Below are 20,700 nucleotides of genomic sequence, written 5' to 3' on the forward strand. Positions count from 1 at the left end.
ACCCTGTCTCGGAAAAAAAAAAAAAAAGAAGAAGACTGATTCATGGCAGTTTTTTATACATGGTAGGTCTTGCAGTTATCAAGTTGAGTGTCCAAGAAGGACACAGTACAAGCTCTTTTCCATTTTATTTTTGAAAAATATACTATTGACAATGGTATATAAAATGTTTTCTAACTTCTCTACTGATTTTTTTTTTTAACAAAGATTTGTTTCATTTCCAACTATCTGTTTGGTGTCGGGGTTTATGTATACAGGAATGCAGGTACCCACAGAGGCCAGAAGGGGACATCAGATGGCCTGGAACTGGCATTACAGGTAGATGTGAGCTAGTAGAAGTGGGTGCTGAAAATACCCTAGGGCCTCTAGCAGAGTGTTATGTGCTCTTCACTGCAGAGCCATCACTCCTGCTGTCTGTGGAGTTTTATAATATAGGACACTAGGCATTATTATAGTATTTATAATTGTTACAAATGTTACATATGAGAAATTGAGAGAGAGGGAAAAGATCCTTGCCCAGGGAGCGTCACATAGTTACCAATTGTGGAGCTAGGGCCTCAGCAGCCAAACGCTAGAGTACACTTTCCTATTCATTTGGTTTTATAAAACATTAAAGCATAATTGATATTAATGATAATACTAGTGTTTTCGTTAAATGATGTTAGCATCTAATATAGAAGTGGACAATATGGGGCTGGAAGGATAGCTCAGTGGTAAGAGAATGCTCTACTCCAGGGGATCTGGTGCAGATCTGGCCTCCAAGGACACCTGCACTCACATGAGGGTAGCTCCTGCCTGGACACACACACAAGCAGGTAATTAAAATAAAAAAAAAAAATTAATGGGCTGAGAATGGAGGTTCACTCTTTTAATCCTAGGACTTGGGATGCAGGAACAAGCAGATCTCTGTTGGAGACCAGCCTGGTTTACAGAGTGAATTCCAGGATAGCTGGGGCTACACTGAGAAACCCTGTCTTGAAAACCCAAAATAAGCAAACAAACAAATAAATAATAAAATGGGGCCAGGCATCGTGGTACAGGCACATACCTTTGATTCCAGCACTCAAGAGGCAGAGGCAAGTAAATCTCTGTGAGTTCAATGCCAGCTGTGGTCCACATGAGTTCTAGGACAGCTGTGTAGAGAGACCTTGTCTCAAAAAAAAAAAAAAAAAAAAAAAAAAAAAAAAAAAAAAAGAAAGAAAGAAAGAAAGAAAGAAAGAAAGAAAAATAAAATATTAGAGTACAAATAAAATCTCCAAATTTATTTATTTATTTATTTGTGATGTTGGGGTTTGAACCCGGGGCCTTATACATGTTGGGCAAACACTCTATCACTAAGCTCATGAAGTCTCTAAATTTTTAACAGAATGGCTTACCAACACAACACAACTATACAAGGGACTCAACTGGGCATAAAGAGTGAGACTGCTATGTTATAATTGTACAGTTCATTCCTGTGTGTTTTTCACAGAAGCCTTAAACATTAGCTAGGACTCACTTTAGAAACCATATTGAGTTGTGTTTCTTCTTTCACACATAAAAAATGCATGAACATACTTTGTGTCTTAAGCTGCAAAATAATTTGTCAGTGTTGGTGGTTGCTTGATCAACGGAAGCAAGAACCACTACAGGATGAATCCAGGCTTCTTAGCAACAGAGGGAGCTGCCTCTGTGGGACTGAACGTCAACAGCCTCCTAGAAGCTCGTTGTTGTTGGATTTTGTTTTCTGAGACAGGGTTTCTCTGTGTAGCCCTGGCTATCCTGGAACTCACTCTGTAGAGAAGGCTGGCCTGGAACTCAGAAATCCGCCTGCCTCTGCCTCCTAAGTGTTGAGATTAAAGGTGTGTTTGCACCACTACACTCAGTCTTTTTATTGTTACACAAAAGGACATTTAACAGGTCAATTTCCTCACACCAAAACTTATCTGATCTAGGGACTATCTCGAAAGAACCAATGCCTAAGCAGCTCTCAGCCAAGGGAGACTTCCTGGTTTGCCACACCCTCTCCGAAAGTTCTGAGAAATATTCAAAGGAATAACCCCATAAAATCTCAGATAACGGGCTGGAGAGATGGCTCAGCGGGTAAGAGCACTGACTGCTCTTCTAGAGGTCCTGAGTTCAAATCCCAGCAACCACATGATGGCTCATAACCATCCGTAATGAGAACTGATGCCCTCTTCTGGTTGTGTCTGAAGACAGCTATAGTGTACTTACACATAATAAATAAATAAATCTTAAAAAAAAAAAAATCTCAGATAACAATAGCTGACAAGGCCGGGTGGTGGTGGCATGCAGCCTTCAATCCTAGCACTTGGGAGGCAGAGGCAGGCGGACTTCTGAGTTCAAGGGCAGCCTGGTCTACAGAGTGAGTTCCAGGACAGCTAAGGCTACACAGAGAAACCCTGTCTCGAAAAAACCAAACCAAACCAAACAAAACAAAACAATCCCTGACAAAAGGCTAATTCAAAGCTTTGATGCCTCCACTCCAGATTCCTGCCAGATACCAACAGATCAGCTAAAATTCTGTAACCATAATTGTACACTGATTAATATTACAGGCTGGCAGCTTAAGGGATCTTGCTCTGGTGAAAGAACATGGCATTGGAGTAAAACCAAGGAGGATTCCTACTAGTTTATGGCAGAGACTACTGCCTTGTCTACAGCTGGAGCTATCATGCTTGGCTTTGTATTGTGGGGCTGGGAAGATCTTTGATATATATATATATATATATCACATATACATACATATGTGTGTATATATATGTATATGAGATAGCACTTTGGACTAAATATAAGATTCTGACTTTGATCTTCTAGCTGCTCACACTGAAACCGAATCTTTCTTCCAAATTACTTTTTTTTTAATTACTTTTTTTTTTCCAAGACAGGGTTTCTCTGTTTATCCTGTCCTGGAACTCACTCTGTAGACCAGGCTGGCCTCGAACTCAGAAATCCTCCTGCCTCTGCCTCCCAAGTGCTGGGATTAAAGGCCTGCACCACCACTCCCCGGCCAAATTACTTTTTTAAAAATAGTTTTTTTTTTTTTTAAAAGATTTATTTATTATATGTAAGCACACTGTAGTTGTCATCAGATGCACCAGAAGAGGGAGTCAGATCTCATTACAGGTGGTTGTGAGCCACCATGTGGTTGCTGGGATCCGAACTCAGGACCTTCAGAAGAGCAGTCAGTGCTCTTACCCGCTGAGCCATCTGGCCAGCCCCCAAATCTTTATTTCTTAAACAGCAGATCTTTAAACATCTGACTGGAACTGCTCAGAGGTTGGCGGGAGGTGTCAAATGATGCATTTAGTCAACATGTGCTGATCACTTACTTGGCCATGAAGACACAAATGTGAATAAAATAGCCCTGGCTGTCAAAGAGCTTAAAAATAAAAGCTCAGACAGAAATATATTAGTGTCTCTTAAGACCAGTAATAAAAACAAATTCAGTGTGGGGTGCACTCCTTTAATCCCTGTACTAATCAGGAGGTGCAGAAGGTTCATTAAGGTCATCTTCATCTACATAGTGAGTTCAAGGTCAGCCTGGACTCCACTGCAAATTAGTTCCCCCCAAGAGTATTTATTTCTGGTCAATGTCTTAGGCTAAACCATGTTTCAAATGAAAACCTTAAACTAGATTGTTACACTGCCTTTCTGATAGGACCATAGCTATTTTGAATAAAACTTCCATTTTTGATAGCTGTCAAATAGTTTAAGTTCCCAAGATCTCCCTGGGTAACTGACATCCTGGTTGGCAAGTTGAGACATGAATGCTAGACAAGTCACCTCACCACAGTTGAATAACTCAACCAATGGGAGCAAGGTAAGTGTACCACAAACACACATTCCTAAGGAGGTCCCCTATCCCTAAATCCTGAGTGGTAGGATAACTTGGCACAAATGTTTGTGGATTTCAGGCTTAAAAACTCCATAGGTTGGGATCACAGTCTCAGCTCTCAAGTCTGATCAGTCAGTCCTGAGGTATGTTTTCAATAAACTATCCCTGCTTGATTGAAATCAGTGTCCATGTGGTTTGCGGGCGATTCTTGTACCCCAACCCAATCTGTCTCTAAAAACAAATTGGGGTGTCCTGCTGGTGGCATCTAGAATGATCAATCTAAGAACAAAGGAGAAATGGGGACAGGTGGGATCAGAACTGTACAGGAGTGGAGCAGGCTGTATGTTCAGAATAGAGAACTACTGAGAGGGAACCCAGAATTGCTGTGGATCCCAGCTGTAAGAACAGTGCAGACTGCCAGAAGGAGGAGGAGGTCGTTTTGAAGCATAGATTGTCAGAGTTCAAACTTACAGGTCAGACTGATTTAACACTTTTTTTTTTAAGAGTTATTTATTTATTTTAAAGATTTATTTATTTTTTTAAAGAGTTATTTATTTATTTTATGTAAGTACACTGTAGCTGTCTTCAGACACTCCAGAAGAGGGTATCAGATCTCATTATGGATGGTTGTGAGCCACCATGTGGTTCCTGGGATTTGAACTCAGGACCTTTGGAAGAGCAGTCAGTGCTCTTAACCCCTGAGACATCTCTCCAGCCCCCAGGTCAGACTGATTTAGATTGAAGTCCTAGCTTCTCTCCTTGGATGTGTGGATTTGGGTAAATGGTTTAATCTTTCCAAATCTCAGCTTCCTTTTTCAAGGAATAAGATGAAAAACCTCAGGAATGAGGTGAAAATAAAAATTATACATGTAAAGAAAGGTCTGTGACTCATACCTGCAATACTATCTGGACTGCTGGCATAGATTGTGAGTTCAAGGTCAGACTGACCTACAGAGAACAGAGAGAGAGGGCGGGGTGGGGGGGGGGAGAGAGAGAGAGAGAGAGAGAGAGAGAGAGAGAGAGAGAGAGAGAATGAGCACAATCGATTCCCATAATGGATTGCTGCTTCTCTGGCAACCACACAGACAAGTGGGAACATCAAGGTTTAGTGGAAGAAGCAAGGGGAAGTAACAAAAAAGGACTGAAGGAAAGAAGCATAATTGGGTTGCCCCTCTTTTTTGGCCTTAGCTGGAGTTCCAGAGCTGAAGAAATGACAAGATTCAAGAGCCCTGGGTGAGGGGAGAGGTGGGAGGATCAGCATGCTGATGAGTGCCCTCGTGTGGATCTGCTGTGGTCAGAAAGCTTCTTGCCCTGGAAACTTGCTCTACAGAAATATATTATCATGTGCTGGGCAGTGGTGCCTCACGCCTTTAATCCCATAATGTCTGAGGCTGAGGCAGGCAGATCTCTGTGAGTTCGGGGCTAACCTGTTCTTTAGGAGTGAGTTCCAGGACAGCCAGGGCTACACAGAGAAGAAACCATGTCTCAAAATACACACACACACACACACACACACACACACACACATACATATACACACATGTTTTTATATATACATATTTTTACATATGTATATATACATAAATGCACATATAGCCATATGTTATAGATATATACATGTAGGTATATATTACAGATATATACATATATGTATATATTATGAACATGTATGGAATATATAAAAATATAAAAATATTTACATAAACTATACTGATATGCTTTATACTTATATTGATACACTTATAAATTATGTATAACATATATTTATACTTATAAATATATTTTATATAAATATATTTATACTTATAAATATATTTTATATAAATATATTTATATTGTATATGTATACATAAAAGCATATACTTACATAGACATATTTGTATGAATAAGTGTATATATAATCCATGTATATGTGAATATAGATATTCACATGTAAATTACAGATATATGTAATCTGTAAAACATGCATTAACCCAACAATGGTAACCTGTATTTAGGGAGGAAGGGTGTGTAAGATTAGTAAGCTTGTATCAATTTGTGCCTTTTATTGTTTGATTTTTTTTTTAAATAATAAGAATTAACTCATGTGGTGGGTAAAAAATTAAAAGAAAACCAATATGATTACAAACGATGAAGATTGCTCGTGGACACAGTACACCAAGGCCTGCCACCTTGATACCTAGCTGAAACTCCAGCCCAGGAAGAGCCTACTTTATTAGATGTCCTGAGGGGAAGTATTTTTGTGTTTAATGTCCCTACTAGCCCCACAAGGGCCAGGAGTTGTTCCAGCTTAATAGGAACTGCTTTTCTTTTCCTAGGCACGCAATCCAAGCTGGAAAGTTCAACAAGTGCATGAAGAGAAGAGACCTTCCGGAAATGCTGAATTTGCACTGAGCTGCTGGGGCCCGGTGTGTTTCTCTGGGTACGCTGCGGGCTTAGCAGGCAGCCGGCTCAGGTCACTATGGCCTCTGAACAGCCCTTCAATGGCACTCTCTTCCCGGAGTTGTGGCTCTTCCCAGCCCTGCCTCCCAGCCCCGCCCCTCTCTCTGGACGCATCTCTGTGTCCCATCATCACCCGGCGCCGGGCCCTCCCTCCCTGCCTGCCCTCCCCTCCTCCCTCCTTCCTTCCTTCCCTTCCTCCCTCCCTCCCTCCCTCCCTCTCAGCTCCTCCACCAGGAAACAACCGGATTCCGGATCCCGGCTGCGGCCTGACCCGTGAGATTCCTTAACCTGGCTGGCGGGCGGGGTTGGAGACCAGCTAAGGGTGGGGGAATGGGAGGAGCTGGGCCTTTGGGCTGCTCTTGGGGGAACCGGGAATAGAGATGGTGTCGGCAGGAATCCCGTGGTCCCGGGTTTCCCGAGAGGGCAGTCATTAAACATGGAATCGGTTCCACAGCTGGCAAAGCGTTGGAGGTAGGGGCCCAGTCCCAGGCTCTGCAGTTCCAGTTCTTTCCGGGCCAGATCCAGATCCCTGGCCTTTTCCACCTAGTTCTCTCTCCCTCCCTTTTCCAGGGCTCCACTCTAGCCGGGAGGATGAAAGGCCTCAGCTGGGGGCTCCCTGCCACCAGCACTGGGTCCTAAGAGCTGCCATCTAGGCTGGGTAAGTGACCTCTTCCTTTCTGCCCCAGTACAGCCCTTGGCTTTTCCCATCTTCCTATTCAGCCTGTCTCCTCCCTATCTTGTGCCTCTGCCAACATCTTCACATCATGCTCCTGGGGAGGTCTTAAGCTTCCTCCTGTAGCCAAAAAGGGGTGTGTGTGTGTGTGTGTGTGTGTGTGTGTGTGTGTGTAGGTAGAGGTGTCATACAGCTGGTGTTGTTGTATGAAAGGAATCTGAAGTAGTCTAAAAATAAGATTTCCTGTTGCACACTTAATTTGACATGTTATACGTGGCCAGCTGCTTATGCCCTGGACCGTCCCCATGACTTAAATCTTTTGCTCGCTCTTGTCCCTGCCCAGTGGCCTCTGAGCATTTCACCTATCTCAGGAGCTTGATCAAATAGGAAATGTTCCTTCTTGGTCTCTGTCAGTAATTTCCATATATTTATGTCAGTCTGTCATCCTTGCCCCTTTCAGCCGCCCGGATGGCGACCCCAGCCTCAACCCCAGACACACGGGCTCTAGTGGCTGACTTTGTAGGCTATAAGCTGAGGCAGAAGGGTTATGTCTGTGGAGCTGGCCCTGGGGAAGGCCCAGCAGCCGACCCGCTGCACCAAGCCATGCGGGCTGCTGGAGACGAGTTTGAGACCCGCTTCCGCCGCACCTTCTCTGACCTGGCCGCTCAGCTACACGTGACCCCAGGCTCAGCCCAGCAACGCTTCACCCAGGTTTCCGACGAACTTTTCCAAGGGGGCCCCAACTGGGGCCGTCTTGTGGCATTCTTTGTCTTTGGGGCTGCCCTGTGTGCTGAGAGTGTCAACAAAGAAATGGAGCCATTGGTGGGACAAGTGCAGGATTGGATGGTGGCCTACCTGGAGACACGCCTGGCTGACTGGATCCACAGCAGTGGGGGCTGGGTAAGAAGTTTCTCAATTGCTGCTCTCCAAGTCCCTCTGCAAAGTTGGTCTTCATGGGAAAATGGGGCCTCTGATAGGTGGTTGGGGTTGTGCTGGGAAGGGCAGAGTTCCCCTATTTAAGTGGAATCTCACTGAGCATCAAGCTTAACGGTACTTCAGGGCTGCTGTGCAGTAATCGCTGGATGCGTTTCAGGGTCCCAACCAGAAGACCAAATATAGAGTTTTACAGAGAGCCTTCAGAGAAAAGTTGTGACCCCTGAGTATATTGCATGGGTGGTGGGGTCGGTCAGGGATGGGTCATGGCTAGGCAAGCCTTAACAAAGGATGCCAGTTCTGAACGGAACTTTATTGCCATGGAAGGGATGGGGCAGACTTATGTAGCCAGTGCAGAGGAGCCAGGGACAGAATTCTGTGGGGCTTGTGGGCAGTAGAGCTTTGGCTGGAGCAGCTGGGTGTGGGGGCAGAGTGCTCACAGTGGATGGAACTGGAACTCTTCCTTCCCTCTTCTCTCCACTATCCTCTCCTGATATCCCTTTCTCCTTTCTCTACTTCCCTTCTCTCCCACAGGCGGAGTTCACAGCTCTATACGGGGACGGGGCCCTGGAGGAGGCACGGCGTCTGCGGGAGGGGAACTGGGCATCAGTGAGGACAGTGCTGACGGGGGCTGTGGCACTAGGGGCCCTGGTAACTGTAGGGGCCTTTTTTGCTAGCAAGTGAGAAAGTCTAGGGCCAGGTGGGGCTAGGTGTGGCTAGGGGCCAGGAGAGCTGGAACAATAGAGAATGCCCTTGGAAGAAACTGGATGGTCACGGCACAGAGAAAGGCAGGGGAAGGTAGTGTGTGTGGGAGCCAAGCATGCCAGGCAGCTGGCAGGGAGAGTGAGTTGGAAACATTGAGGAATGTATCAAGGCCAGGAACCCAGAGGGTGGAGTCATCCCACAGCTTAGGGGGAGGTGGGAGGAATCGTGCCCATATCGTGGGCACACAACTCCCCGGAACGTGGCTTGTAGCTCCAAGGACAGTGAACTTACTTAAAAGATCTGTGTCTCTACTAGATGAATGGGATTTAGGGAGCCTAGAATTCACCTCCCTTTGGAATGGAAGCTTGGTGATCAGGTGACTGGATGAAATGGCTGTGGCTGTGGGCTGCATGGGCACACCTGTGCATGTACACATGCAGGCATGCTCATGTGCATGCTGGGCTGTTTGTTGAATCTGGTGATGGGGTTCTTAGAGAAAACATTCCTTCTTGTTGTGGCAAGAACAAGGGCCAGTTCACTGCCTTTCTCCCCTCTGCCCCCTCTCTTGACCTTACGCCTTCAGGCTGAGGGAGGAACACTGTATCTAGACTAGGGCTCTGATACTGCTGAAAGTTGTTGGCAGGGCTTTGGAGAGAAGAGTTCTGCAGCTGGTCTTGTTCTTCATCATCCCCCTGTTGTGTGCATCTGTGCACCTGGGCTGACAAAGGATAAGGCTGTGGTGCCTGGGTGGGCAGAAGCCTTGGTAGTTGGACTTGCCTGTCACCTTCCCCTCCAATGGCGGCACAAGGGTGCCTAAAGTGTTGCCTGTCTCTAGGACCTCTCTATCCCACTGAAACTCTAAATTGGGGCTCTAATATTCCTTTAGAAGATACAGGCGTAAATGCTGATCTAGAATTCAGTTTAGTTCCTGAACTGTCTCAGTGAGACTGCCGATGCCTTGAGAGGACTGAGTCCCTTGGGAGTGATGGGGACAGGTACTCCTTGACTGGCCTGTTCTGTGTAGTGGGTTTTGGTGCTGCTTTATCAGGGGCCAGGGATATGGGTTCTAGAGTACCTGCCACGATCTAACACGTTTTCTTTTGAAGCCATGCTCTTTGCATAGGTTGTCAACACTTGAGTCCCTGAAGATGGTCACATTAGAACTCACAGCCCAGTCCTCTAGAACAAATCCAGACGCTAGCTTATTCTTTTGAGGGAGAAATTTTTCACTCCAAATGCATGCCCTGAGCCAGACCTCACTGCTGCACTTCCCAAGGTGCTAACATTGCTGCTCTTTAATGCCGCCTTCGTTCCCTGTGCTCTAGAACCCTACCTGCCTATCCTGAGCACTGACCAGCTTGGCTAGACCACAGCTGACCCACCTCTTCCCTCGGTCCTAGAATGTGGCATCCTATTGTGCTTGCTGGAATGTGGGACCAAATTGGCCTCAGGTGTTTTAGTCCAGACTTTTGCTTTTGAGAGAAGGTTGCACTTTTTAGTAGTGTCTATTGGGGGGTAAGGGAGGCTGCATATGCCAGCTGGTCTGTTTTGAGGGTGATAATCTAAGAAGCTCAGAGCTGTCTGTGGCAAGCAGTTGGAGTGGGAGGCTCTGACTTGCTCAGGACTAAGTAGGCCAGTGGTTTTCACACTGCTTGGCAGAGCCCCGAAGTGTCCTAGGGGTGCCTCAGGGGTCCTTAGGGAGATGAGGGAGTGGAGGGCTGGGCAGTTTGCTCTCAAACAGAAAAGCTCCCCTTGTAGCTGTCTTATGTATCGGGGTTCAGGGTAAGATGTTATTTGTGGTAAGGGCTTTGCTGCTGACAAAAAGTTAGAAAACCACTGACTAGGCCATCAGCTCCATCTCGAGCCTGTGCTCCACCAAGTTCAGGGAAGACTCTCTACTCCACCCTTCCCATGGGACACCTACCCAAGTTAGCATTCCTGGGGGCCTTTAGCAAACAGGAGCAGTGGGTACCAGGGTCAGGTTACCAACATGCTCTGTTCTCAGGCCTTCAGACAGTTGGGAGGAGAGGCTGTGTTATGATAGGCTAAAGGGTTGGTCTTGGTCTGGATTCCCAGAAGCTTAGCTTAGATGGGACCACAGTGGAAAGTTGTGACCTGTTCTGCCCTTCGTTTTAAGGGCCAGTGGAAACCCAGAGACTCTTCTGTCAGGGAAAACCAGGGACTGTCTTTTAGAGCCATATAGCTCCTTGGATTAGCTCTTGGCCAAGAAGGCTGAGTATGGCTCCCAACTTTTAAATCCATTTCATTTTTTTAAATGAAGGAAATGGATATAATTTTTCAGATATTAAGTAGGTGGAGAGGATGTTCTTGCTCTCCAAAGCCCAAAGGGACAAATAGGGACTTTGCTTAGGCCAAGGCAAGAGCGGAAGTGGGCACTCAGTCCTGCAGTTACCAATCCTACTCCCCCTTACACTAGGGCATACATATACTATTTTACTTTTTTAAATCATAAACGGCAGGAGAACAGATTTGGTTAGTTTAGAAGAAGAGAAAAAGCTCTATAAATATAAATATATATTCCTGTATTTTTATTTAATAATTTATAAATGCCAAGTTCATTTGACTTTTATTTTTGTGTAATATGTAATGGTCGTATTAAAAATAAATAAATAAAGCCCAGAAATTTAATGAGAAGTACTGAACAGGGTTTTTTGACTTCTATACTGTACAGCCTGGGTTTTAGAACTTTCCTTAAGCCAGTCATTTCTTATGACCATGACCTTGCTAAGGGGAATAATTGAAGTTATAGGGACTTGGGAAACAAAGTATTGAGGCAAAAAAAAAAAAAAAAAAAATGAAATCCACACCCACCCACCCCTGGCCAAATACCCAAACCTAAGAACTCTATACCAACCCCAGCCTCTAGAAGATGTAGGCACATGTGGTACATCTGGAGACCCCTACACACAACAACTCCCTCCTCAAAATCCTGACTTGGTGTGGTGGCAAACAACTTCAATCCCAGTAGTCAGGTAGAGATAGGAAGGTGGGCCATCCAGGCATATAGTGAGGTCAAGGCCAGCTAAGGCTTCATGAGACCTTGTCTCTAAACAAACGAATAGAAAGCAAAAGGGCAATTGATGCATGGAGGTTGTGCTTAAGTAATATTCTCAAGTACAAAAGCTAGGCTGTGAACTCAGCTATGAGTTTCTTGGCAGCCAGAGCAGTCTGGAAAGTAGTGAGATTCAAAGCTGTCTGGTTACTCAGAAGGCAGAGTTTTCTGAAAAGACACTTAGTGACAGAATTGATGGCAAATAGAATAGTTTATATCTCTGTCCTTTTAGAAACAAACACCAAGCGGGGATCCAGAAGGCCTTAGGTTTGTCTATCAGCCTCATTATCATTTAGGCTAATATGTTACTTTATAATGGTCTGCTTACTAAGTTTTAGACTGTCCAAAGGGACAGATGGCTGTTTTCTTTATATAGTTCTTGTACATGCAACTCATTCAGAAGGCACTTTTAATAAAGTTGAGTGACACTTAGTTACAATTTCTGACCGCTGTGGGGGTAAGAGAGGTTGGGCTGGGGCAGTCCCTGCTCATGCTGTAAATCTCTTGCACTTCAGGAGCAAGGACTGTAAGTGTAGACCTGTCTGGGACTAGATATAGTCAGCTCAAGCCAGCCTGGCTGTAAGGTAAGACTCATTGTCAGGAGAAAGAACAAAACCCAAACCCCACAATTTCTTCCAATTGGGTAGATCATAGATAGTCTTCATCAAGTCTTTGTTTGCTTTTTCTTTCATTTTTCTGTAGCTTGTAGCCCAGTCTGGCCTCAGACTCAGTGTTGAGATTCCAGGTGTGTGCCACCAGGTTGAATTCTTTGAAAATATAAAAAAACACCCTTAAATGCAATTATGGGGAATAACCATAAAATAATAATAAATAAATAATCAATAACCAATAAATAATAAAAACACAACCCAAAGCTGGATGTCATGCTGCCAGTTTATAATTCCAGCCTTTGGGAAATAAGAGGCAGGATCGGTGCCACTGTAGCTGATATGAGACTCTGCTCAACAAACATGGAGACAACAGAAATTTTGACCAGAAAGCATAATATAATGGACTACATGGTAGCTCTTCATTCCTCATTCATCTCTAGAGAAGATGCTTGCATATTTTCTGCATATTTAGCACAGCTCTAGGCTCACAGGCAAAGAGAATGGGAAGACACATCTTAGCCCACATGTTGCTCTCGCACTCCAGTAGGGGATCAGATCTCATAGCTATGTTACAAGGTGGTAAATACCACGAGGAAAGATGCATGGTGACACACACCTTTCATCGTAGTGTTAGGGAGACAGCCACCAGGCAGCTCTGCAAGTTCAAGGCCAGCCTACCCTGTGTGTGATACCCCCATCTAAAGATATTTTTAAATAAGGGGATTAATGGTAAAAATATGCAGATACTCTAATATTAAATGGTCAGGGAACCCTCGTGTCTAAGATGACAAGTAAAACCATGAATTATGGTATAGTTGAAGATATCTACTAGCACTGAAAATTTTTTGTATTTTCCTATAAAACTTCTATAGGTTAGAAAATAGTATGTGACAGTGTGAAGACTCACACTTTGCCAGGCAGTGGTGGCACATGCTTTAATCCCAGCACTTGGGAGGCAGAGGCAAGCAGAGTTCGAAGCCAGCCTGATCTACAGAGTGAGTTCCAGGACAGCCAGGGCTACACAGAGAAACCCTGTCTCGAATCGTCCCTCTCCCTCTACCCCCCAAAATGAAGACTTCATCAAGAGCAGACGAAGATACATTTGTAGTTTTGTCTGGTGGGTAGGTTTTGTTCTTTCTGCTGTCAGTATTTTCTGATTTGGGGGAGAGGGGTTATGAATATAAGTATCTGATAGAGCAACTGAAAGCAAGTTTTTCAGATAAAAAGTTGTTAAAAACTTAACCAGTCAAGCTCAGTGATGGGCATAGATACTTACAATCTCAACATTCAAGGGAGGGGAGGGATCGCTGAAAGTTGGAGGTTGATCTGTCTACGTAGTGAGTTGTCAGCCAGCTAGGGCTACACAGGTATCAAAAAATTTGATATCAAGTTTATCAAAAAATTAGCCACTCAGTGGGCTGATGAGATGACTCAGTGGGTAACAGTGTTTGCCACCATGCCTGGCAACCCAAGTTCAGTCTTGGATGGTAGAAAGGGTATACTGAGTCTGGCAGCTCATACAAGCACCACAATGTGTGTTCCCTTCAAATAAATACATGTAAAAAGAAAAAAAAGGAAAGTTAGTTAATCAGCTGAGCTAGAGAAATGGCTATTGGTTAAGAGTACTTGTTGCTCAAATTAGAGGAGTTCAGATCCTAGGATCTGTGTCAGGTAGTTCAAACCTCCAGCTCCAGGAGATTATAAACACCTCTGGTTTCTGTGGACACCAGAACATGGACTCATACATAAATAAAATGTTTTAAAAATTACCCAGTCAAAACTGAAATGAAGCAGCCTGGCAGAAGCCCTTTCACATTTAAATGCTACCTCACTTCTGTCCAAGGTCTGATCTGGGAATTTGGTGCGAGCTAGGTCAGATCTCATCAGAAGATACCAGGATCTTTCTAAATAGACATGAATAGATAGCTCAGCAGTATGAGTGCTTACTGTTCTTACAGAGGACCTGGTTCACCTCTCAGCACCTATAGAACAGCTCACAACTACCTATACTCCAGTTCCCGGGAAACTGATACCCTTTGGTTTTTGTGGGCTCCTACATGTAAGTGCTACATATAAATTCACACAAGCACACATATACATACATAGAAAAGTAGTAAGTCTTTTAAAATAGCATAGGGCTTCAAATCTTATGTCAGCACTGTCCAGTGAAATGTAATGCAAGTTACAAAGAGTTTTACATTTTTCTAGGAGCCTCATTAAAAATGTAATAGAGTGCCTTTAATCTTAGCATTAGGAGGTCAGAAGCAGGAGGCTCTCTGTAGCTATGTAGCTCACTATGTCCTGAAACACACTATGTAGACCAGGCTGGCCTTGAATTCAACAAGATCCTCCTGTCTCTGGGCCCAGTCCCCCACCCTCTTTTTTGAGACAGGGTCTCATGTAGCCCAGGCTAGCTTCAGCTTTCCTATAAAAGTGAGGCTGGCCTTGAACTCCTGATGCTTCTGCTTCTCCACCCGTTCAAGTGCTAGGAATTCATGAGTATGTTATGTTATCACACCTAGCTCTGTGAGGTATTTTGTTTTTAAAGATTTTTAAAGTGTATATGTGTGTGGGAGAGAGTATGTGCATGTGTGTTAGTGCCTGTGGAGGCCAGAAGATGTTGAATCCAACAAAGCTAAAGTTACAGATGGAGTGAGCATGTAGGTGCTGAGAACTGAACTTAGGTCCTCTGTAAGAATACCAAGAACTGCTGTGGTTTTTGAGATAAGGTTTCTCTGTGGCCTGGCTGGCCTCAAACTCACAGAGATCCACTCCCCTCTTGCCTCCCTAGTGCTGAGGTGAAAGGCTACTCACTGTGTAGACTGGCCTGGAACTCCTGGCTGTTTTTTTCAGCTCCTCAAGAGCTAAGATGACACAAGTGTATCACAATGCTGAGAAAACAATAACTTCCGGAAGCTCCTCAGGTAGGAGGATCTCAGGCTTAAGGCCAGACTACGTAATACAGCCCTGTCTCAAAAACAAAACAAAACAGTCCGGCAATGGTGGTGGCACACACCTTTAATCCTAGCACTTGAGAGCTAGAGGCAGGCAGATCTTTTGAGTTTGAGGCCAGGCTGGTCTACAGAGAGTTCCAGGACAGTCAGGGCTACACAGAGATCCTGTATCAAATAACAACAAAATTAAATCAAAAGGATTTAGGGGAATAAGATTTTGCATATGGAATATGGGTGTGGTGGCACACACCTTTAATCCCAGAGTTTAGGAAGTAGAGGTAGGCGGGTCTGTGTAAGACTAGGTTAGCCTAGACTATATAAATTGAGCTTCAGGCCAGCCAAAGTCAGTCAGTGAGATCCAATACCAACACTACATGGAGGCATTTGGTAATCACATTTCCCTTAGTTAACCTCACTTAAATTGGGTGCTAGCAAACCCTTCAAATTTTGAATTGGCTGGAATCAGTATGAGAGACCTTTCTTTGGAACTCATTTAGCGCCTGACATCGGTGATCAACTGTAGTTCGAATGGATCTGCAGCAACAGTGTGGCTCTGCTTCCAGCTCCCAAGATTCTGAGGTAAGGAATGCCACTGTGGGGTATAATGAGCCATGCTCCTGACTTTGCTTTGCTTTTGCCCCACTCCCCTGTTACAGCCAAGTTAACCTTTTTGGTTGTGCTTGTATGAATCTACCCCTCAGACTTGTAGTTCTGCCTGTTTACACAAAGTCCTCTTGCAGATTTAGCACTACTGTTCTTTAATTTCTACAAATGTGTGGAATTTCTTCTGGAGTGTGGGTATCATACTACCTTCTCCAGGGCCAGATCTCATGGTTATTTGAAGGTGTAGAGCTGTCTTGAAAACCTGCATGGAGAATTTCCTCAGGGGTCTTCAAAGGGGGTTTGGAAGCTAGGAAATTACACCTAGAAGTTGCAGTCACCCAGTAATCACACATGTGTACTCTGCTAAGTGTATCACCATTTATGGATACAAATATAAACAGGACTTGACCCCTTGTCTGCAGGCACTTCGCCTAGTTAGGAAGCAGCACACAATGGTTAAGTGTGCAGTGGAAATAGGCGCACTTGTCTCAAGATAGAATGGGAAAGCTGATTGAAGGCATTCTCACTGAGGTGGTCTGGTTTAGGAGAAACTGCACATACAGGGCTAAATCTGTAAACCTCAGGTAAACGCGGTAAATGAGAAGTATGGAGACAACACTTGCAAACTAACCCTAAGGCTACAGTAAGGAATTTTTGACCCGACAGTTGGCCAGGAAAAAAGAGGGTGTTTTAACAAGTTAGGCAAGAAAACAGGCTGAATCTAAGATTCTAAAACTATGCAGAACAACGGGACATAACTCCAAGTCTGAGTGAGGACTAGTGAGGTTTGTTGATCCTTTTTTATTTTTGAGGTTCTCTATGTAGTGCTGACTGTCCTGGGAACTCACTCTGTAGAGTAGTCTGGTTTTGAACTCACAGAAATCCGCTTGCATCCGCTTTCTGAGAGCTGGTTTTAAAGGCGTACGCCACCACACCCGGCCTAGGAATTCGCTAGCGTTAAGCCAGGCAACCCTTTCGGGAGCAAGGTTCACCTGTCGCACAACGGGTGTTTGCCAGTCGAATCCCATAAGCCAATGGGCATCCAAGGATGGGCCACTTTGGTGAGGCGTTTGGAAGATTGGTCCTTTTCGCTTCACCAGTCAGGGGCCAATTGCGGAACATCCTCCATGTTGTGGGTCCGCCCATGGGCGGAGGATGAGCGGAAAGTCGTCACAGTACGGGCGTATTGTTACCTAAGGACTCGACAGGAGGTGGGGTGTGTTGATTGACAGGCATATTTCACCTACCGGGTTCAGAGAATTTGGTACAGTGGCCCGCCTTAGAGGTGGGGTCTTGTTTGATTGCCAGGTAGAATTCCCCAATAGTATTCGAGCTCGGGATAACGGGCAGGCTGACTGACTAATGAATCCTCGGCGTGGCCGCCTCAGTTCTCCAATCGCCGAGCGGCGGGCCCCAGTCTGAGCGGCGATGGCGGCGGCGGCGGCGGCGGCAGCAGCAGCGGGGGCTGCGGGCGGTCGGGGCTCCGGGCCGGGGCGGCGGCGCCATCTTGTGCCCGGGGCCGGTGGGGAGGCCGGGGAGGGGGACCCGGGGGGCGCAGGGGACTACGGGAACGGCCTGGAGTCTGAGGAGCTGGAGCCTGGGGAGCTGCTGCCGGAGCCCGAGCCCGAAGAGGAGCCGCCCCGGCCCCGCGCCCCTCCGGGAGCTCCGGGTCCTGGGCCCGGCTCGGGAGCCCCCGGCAGTCAGGAGGAGGAGGAAGAGCCGGGACTGGTTGAGGCCGACCCCGGCGACGGCGCCATTGAGGACCCGGTGAGGGGAGGAGGCCGAGCGAGCGGGCCGGGTCATGGGAGGCCCAGAGCTCGGGCAGGAGGCGGCAGGCAGGCGGGGGGTGGGGTTGGGCGGGGAATAACGTGGCTGGTGGCGGGCCGAGGCGGTTCTTGAGCGGCCTGATGGGGCATCATGGGTGCCTAGGCTGGCTCTAGAGAAGGTAAATTGGCTCTTTTTATTTTTCTGCGTGTTTTTTTTTAATTTATTTTCTATTTCATTCACGACCCTCGCACGAGGCGAGGGAAATGGCCGAACATGGCCGTGGCCGGGCCCAGACAAAATGTACGGCACAGCCCCTGCGTCCGTGGTTAACTGCATGCCCTGCTCATTCATTGTAGGAGCTAGAAGCGATCAAAGCTCGAGTCAGGGAGATGGAGGAAGAGGCTGAGAAGCTAAAGGAGCTACAAAACGAGGTAGAGAAGCAGATGAATATGAGTCCACCCCCAGGCAATGGTGAGTAAATCGCCTCATGCACGTACAGTCCTGGTCTTTGGTTGATAGGGTGGTGGGGGAAGACCGCAGCGTGGCACGGAGGCTCGGAGGCTCTGGACCTTGAAGCCGCTTGTCTGAGCAATTTTTCTGGGCAGGTGCTGTGATCATAGTCCATTATGTGTTCTACTGACCTTTGTTAGACACAAGCCTTTTTTAGTGGCGATAGTCTTGTGCCTTTCTTTGTCTCATTTTATAAATGTGTTTCTCTTTGTTCTTAGTTTGTCTGTATCCTTCTTGTGGCGATTACCAGCTGGCATTTGACCTTCAAGTGTTAACACTTTTCAGTTACAGACCCTTTAGGACTCAGGAGCTGACTGGTGGCTGTGAGGGAGTTCTTTAAAAATGTCAGATTTCAGTTCATTCCGTTTTGTTCACTTTGAGGCATTTCAGCCAAAGCTGAATAGAGACTCGACTTCAGAAATGTAAAATCTTAACACTTTTTTCTGTGGTCTTTAAGAGGTAATTTCTCTAATGTGTATTGAAACCTACTGTGTGCTGAGCACTGTTCTAGGTAATTTGTATAGTAGAAGTATACCAAAAGTTTAGCCTGATTGTGGAAGTATATATGTATTGATCCAGCAGAAGATGTGCGTGCTTAAAGTAATTTTTTTTTTTCTTCTAAAAGCTGGCCCAGTGATCATGTCTCTTGAGGAGAAGATGGAGGCCGATGCCCGATCTATCTACGTTGGCAATGTACGTATTAAGAATCTGTTTTAGGTTTAGGGGACCTTGTTTTTTTATTACTTTGTTACCTGTTCAAATTGGAGTTTTCCCAGTACTTGTAAAGTGTTCCTTTCCTTAGGTGGACTATGGTGCAACAGCAGAAGAGCTGGAAGCCCATTTTCATGGCTGTGGTTCAGTCAATCGTGTTACTATACTCTGTGACAAATTTAGTGGCCATCCTAAAGGGTAAGTAGGGGGATAAGTTAAGATCATTTTATTCACAGTTAAAAATACATATCACATGCCGGGTGATGGTGATGCACAGCTTTTAATCCCAGCACTCAGGAGGCAGAGGCAGGCGGATTTCTGAGTTCAAGGCCAGCCTGGTCTACAGAGTGAGTTCCAGGACAGCCAGGGCTACACAGAGAAACCCTGTCTCAAAAAACCAGAAAAAAATCACTTTTCATATTGCAACCACCATTCTCTGAGCTCAGACTGGAACTCGCGGGACCTTGAACATGCTGAGTGTGTGCTATTGATCTCTTCAAGTAGTATTAATTCATCTTAAAAGTTTACTTACTTATTTATGTGGTTGTTGGTTGGTTTTGTTTTTGAGTTAGGGTTTCTCTGTTTAACACGGACTATACTGGAATTAGCTCTAGACCAGGCTGGCCTTAAATTCAGAGATATACCTGCTTCTGCCTCTCCAGTGTTGGGATTAGGCTTTAGGCATATACCACTGTGACTGGCCTAACTTACTACATTTCCCAAAGAATAGTAATTGCTTGTTAAAGCAAGTAGGTTTTTCCTGTTAAGTCTTTCTCTATATCAGTAGTTGTGTATTAAATACCTTCAGAGACCAGGGGTGGGATTGTACACTAGAAAGGGAGGGCAGCATGTAGCCAGCACCTTCTGTTTGTGTGTGGTTCTATGGGGTCTGGGTCTTGTTACTTTGAGTTTTGGTGGTGCTGGAGACTGAACCTTTGGACTTAGGATGTATGCTAGGCAGGCCCTCTTACTGAAGCATGTCACACTCACACCTTTTCACACTTTTTATTGTGAAGTGGAGTTCCTTAAGTTGCCCAGGCTGGTCTTAGCAACTCTGTAGCTTGGACAGATCGTGAACTTAGGTTCCCCTGCCTCAACCTACTGAGTAGCTGGGATTACGAACTGTTCACTGTACTCAGTAATACTTGGAAGTTTTTAAAATGTTAACATATTATATTCCATTTAACTGTATTTACAAGTTGGGTTTAACCTGTAAGCTATTTGTAAAGTCTGATAAAATGACCAAATTATTATTTCCAGGTTTGCATATATAGAGTTCTCAGACAAAGAGTCAGTGAGGACATCCCTGGCCTTAGATGAGTCCCTGTTTAGAGGAAGACAAATCAAGGTAAGCATAGAACCCTGGCTATGCATTCTGTACAGATTCTCTGGCTTGACTCCAAGGCTTTCTGTTCTCTATCCTTTTCAGGTGATTCCCAAACGAACCAACAGACCAGGCATCAGCACAACAGACCGGGGTTTCCCGCGTTCCCGATTCCGTGCCCGGACTACCAATTACAACAGCTCCCGATCTCGATTCTACAGTGGTTTTAACAGCAGGCCCCGGGGTCGAATCTACAGGTCAGGATAGATGGGCTGCTCCTCTTCCCCGCCTCCCATGAGCCCTTAGGCTTCGTTCTCTCCATCTGAGGACCCCTGCTCCCTTGTCCTCCCTTTGGTTCCAGGGACTTGGTCCTGCTTGTGCAGAGTAAGGAAGTAGTTGCAGGCCAGTTCTGTGTTTTCTTGAACAGAAATTGATGAGGGTGGATTTGTTCCGAGGTGTTCCTCCCTCAACTTTCTTTTTGGGAATTGGCTGCAGTGAAAGTGTTTACCCTGAGTTATAAGGCCTCAGGGTAGGGAAAGCAGTGAAAGTGTTTACCCTG

General features: G+C 45.5%; 1 protein-coding gene and 1 long non-coding RNA gene across 6 annotated transcripts in view; one reads left to right on the forward strand and one right to left on the reverse strand.

Annotated features, from left to right (window-relative positions):
• Positions 1 to 6,442: 6,442 nt before the first annotated feature.
• The window catches only part of LOC116084445 (bcl-2-like protein 2), a 15,158-nt gene continuing 900 nt past the window's right edge, over positions 6,443 to 20,700 (forward strand). The window contains exons 1-7 of one of the 5 annotated variants that reach the window (XM_031361445.1): positions 14,905 to 14,932; positions 15,724 to 15,805; positions 17,953 to 18,067; positions 18,732 to 18,799; positions 18,909 to 19,015; positions 20,078 to 20,165; positions 20,247 to 20,398. In XM_031361445.1, coding sequence (XP_031217305.1) covers positions 15,755 to 15,805; positions 17,953 to 18,067; positions 18,732 to 18,799; positions 18,909 to 19,015; positions 20,078 to 20,165; positions 20,247 to 20,398 — 581 coding nt within the window. In that variant the 5' untranslated portion in view covers positions 14,905 to 14,932; positions 15,724 to 15,754. The other 4 variants (XM_031361444.1, XM_031361448.1, XM_031361446.1 and 1 more) reach the window with 4 other exon arrangements.
• Positions 11,854 to 16,935, reverse strand: LOC116084446. Its single transcript, XR_004116114.1, has 2 exons — positions 16,822 to 16,935; positions 11,854 to 12,428 (listed from the first exon to the last, which is right to left on the reverse strand). It is a non-coding gene; the product is annotated as an uncharacterized LOC116084446 (long non-coding RNA).

Source organism: Mastomys coucha, unplaced genomic scaffold (assembly GCF_008632895.1).
Source record: "Mastomys coucha isolate ucsf_1 unplaced genomic scaffold, UCSF_Mcou_1 pScaffold9, whole genome shotgun sequence".
Lineage (NCBI taxonomy): Eukaryota > Metazoa > Chordata > Mammalia > Rodentia > Muridae > Mastomys > Mastomys coucha.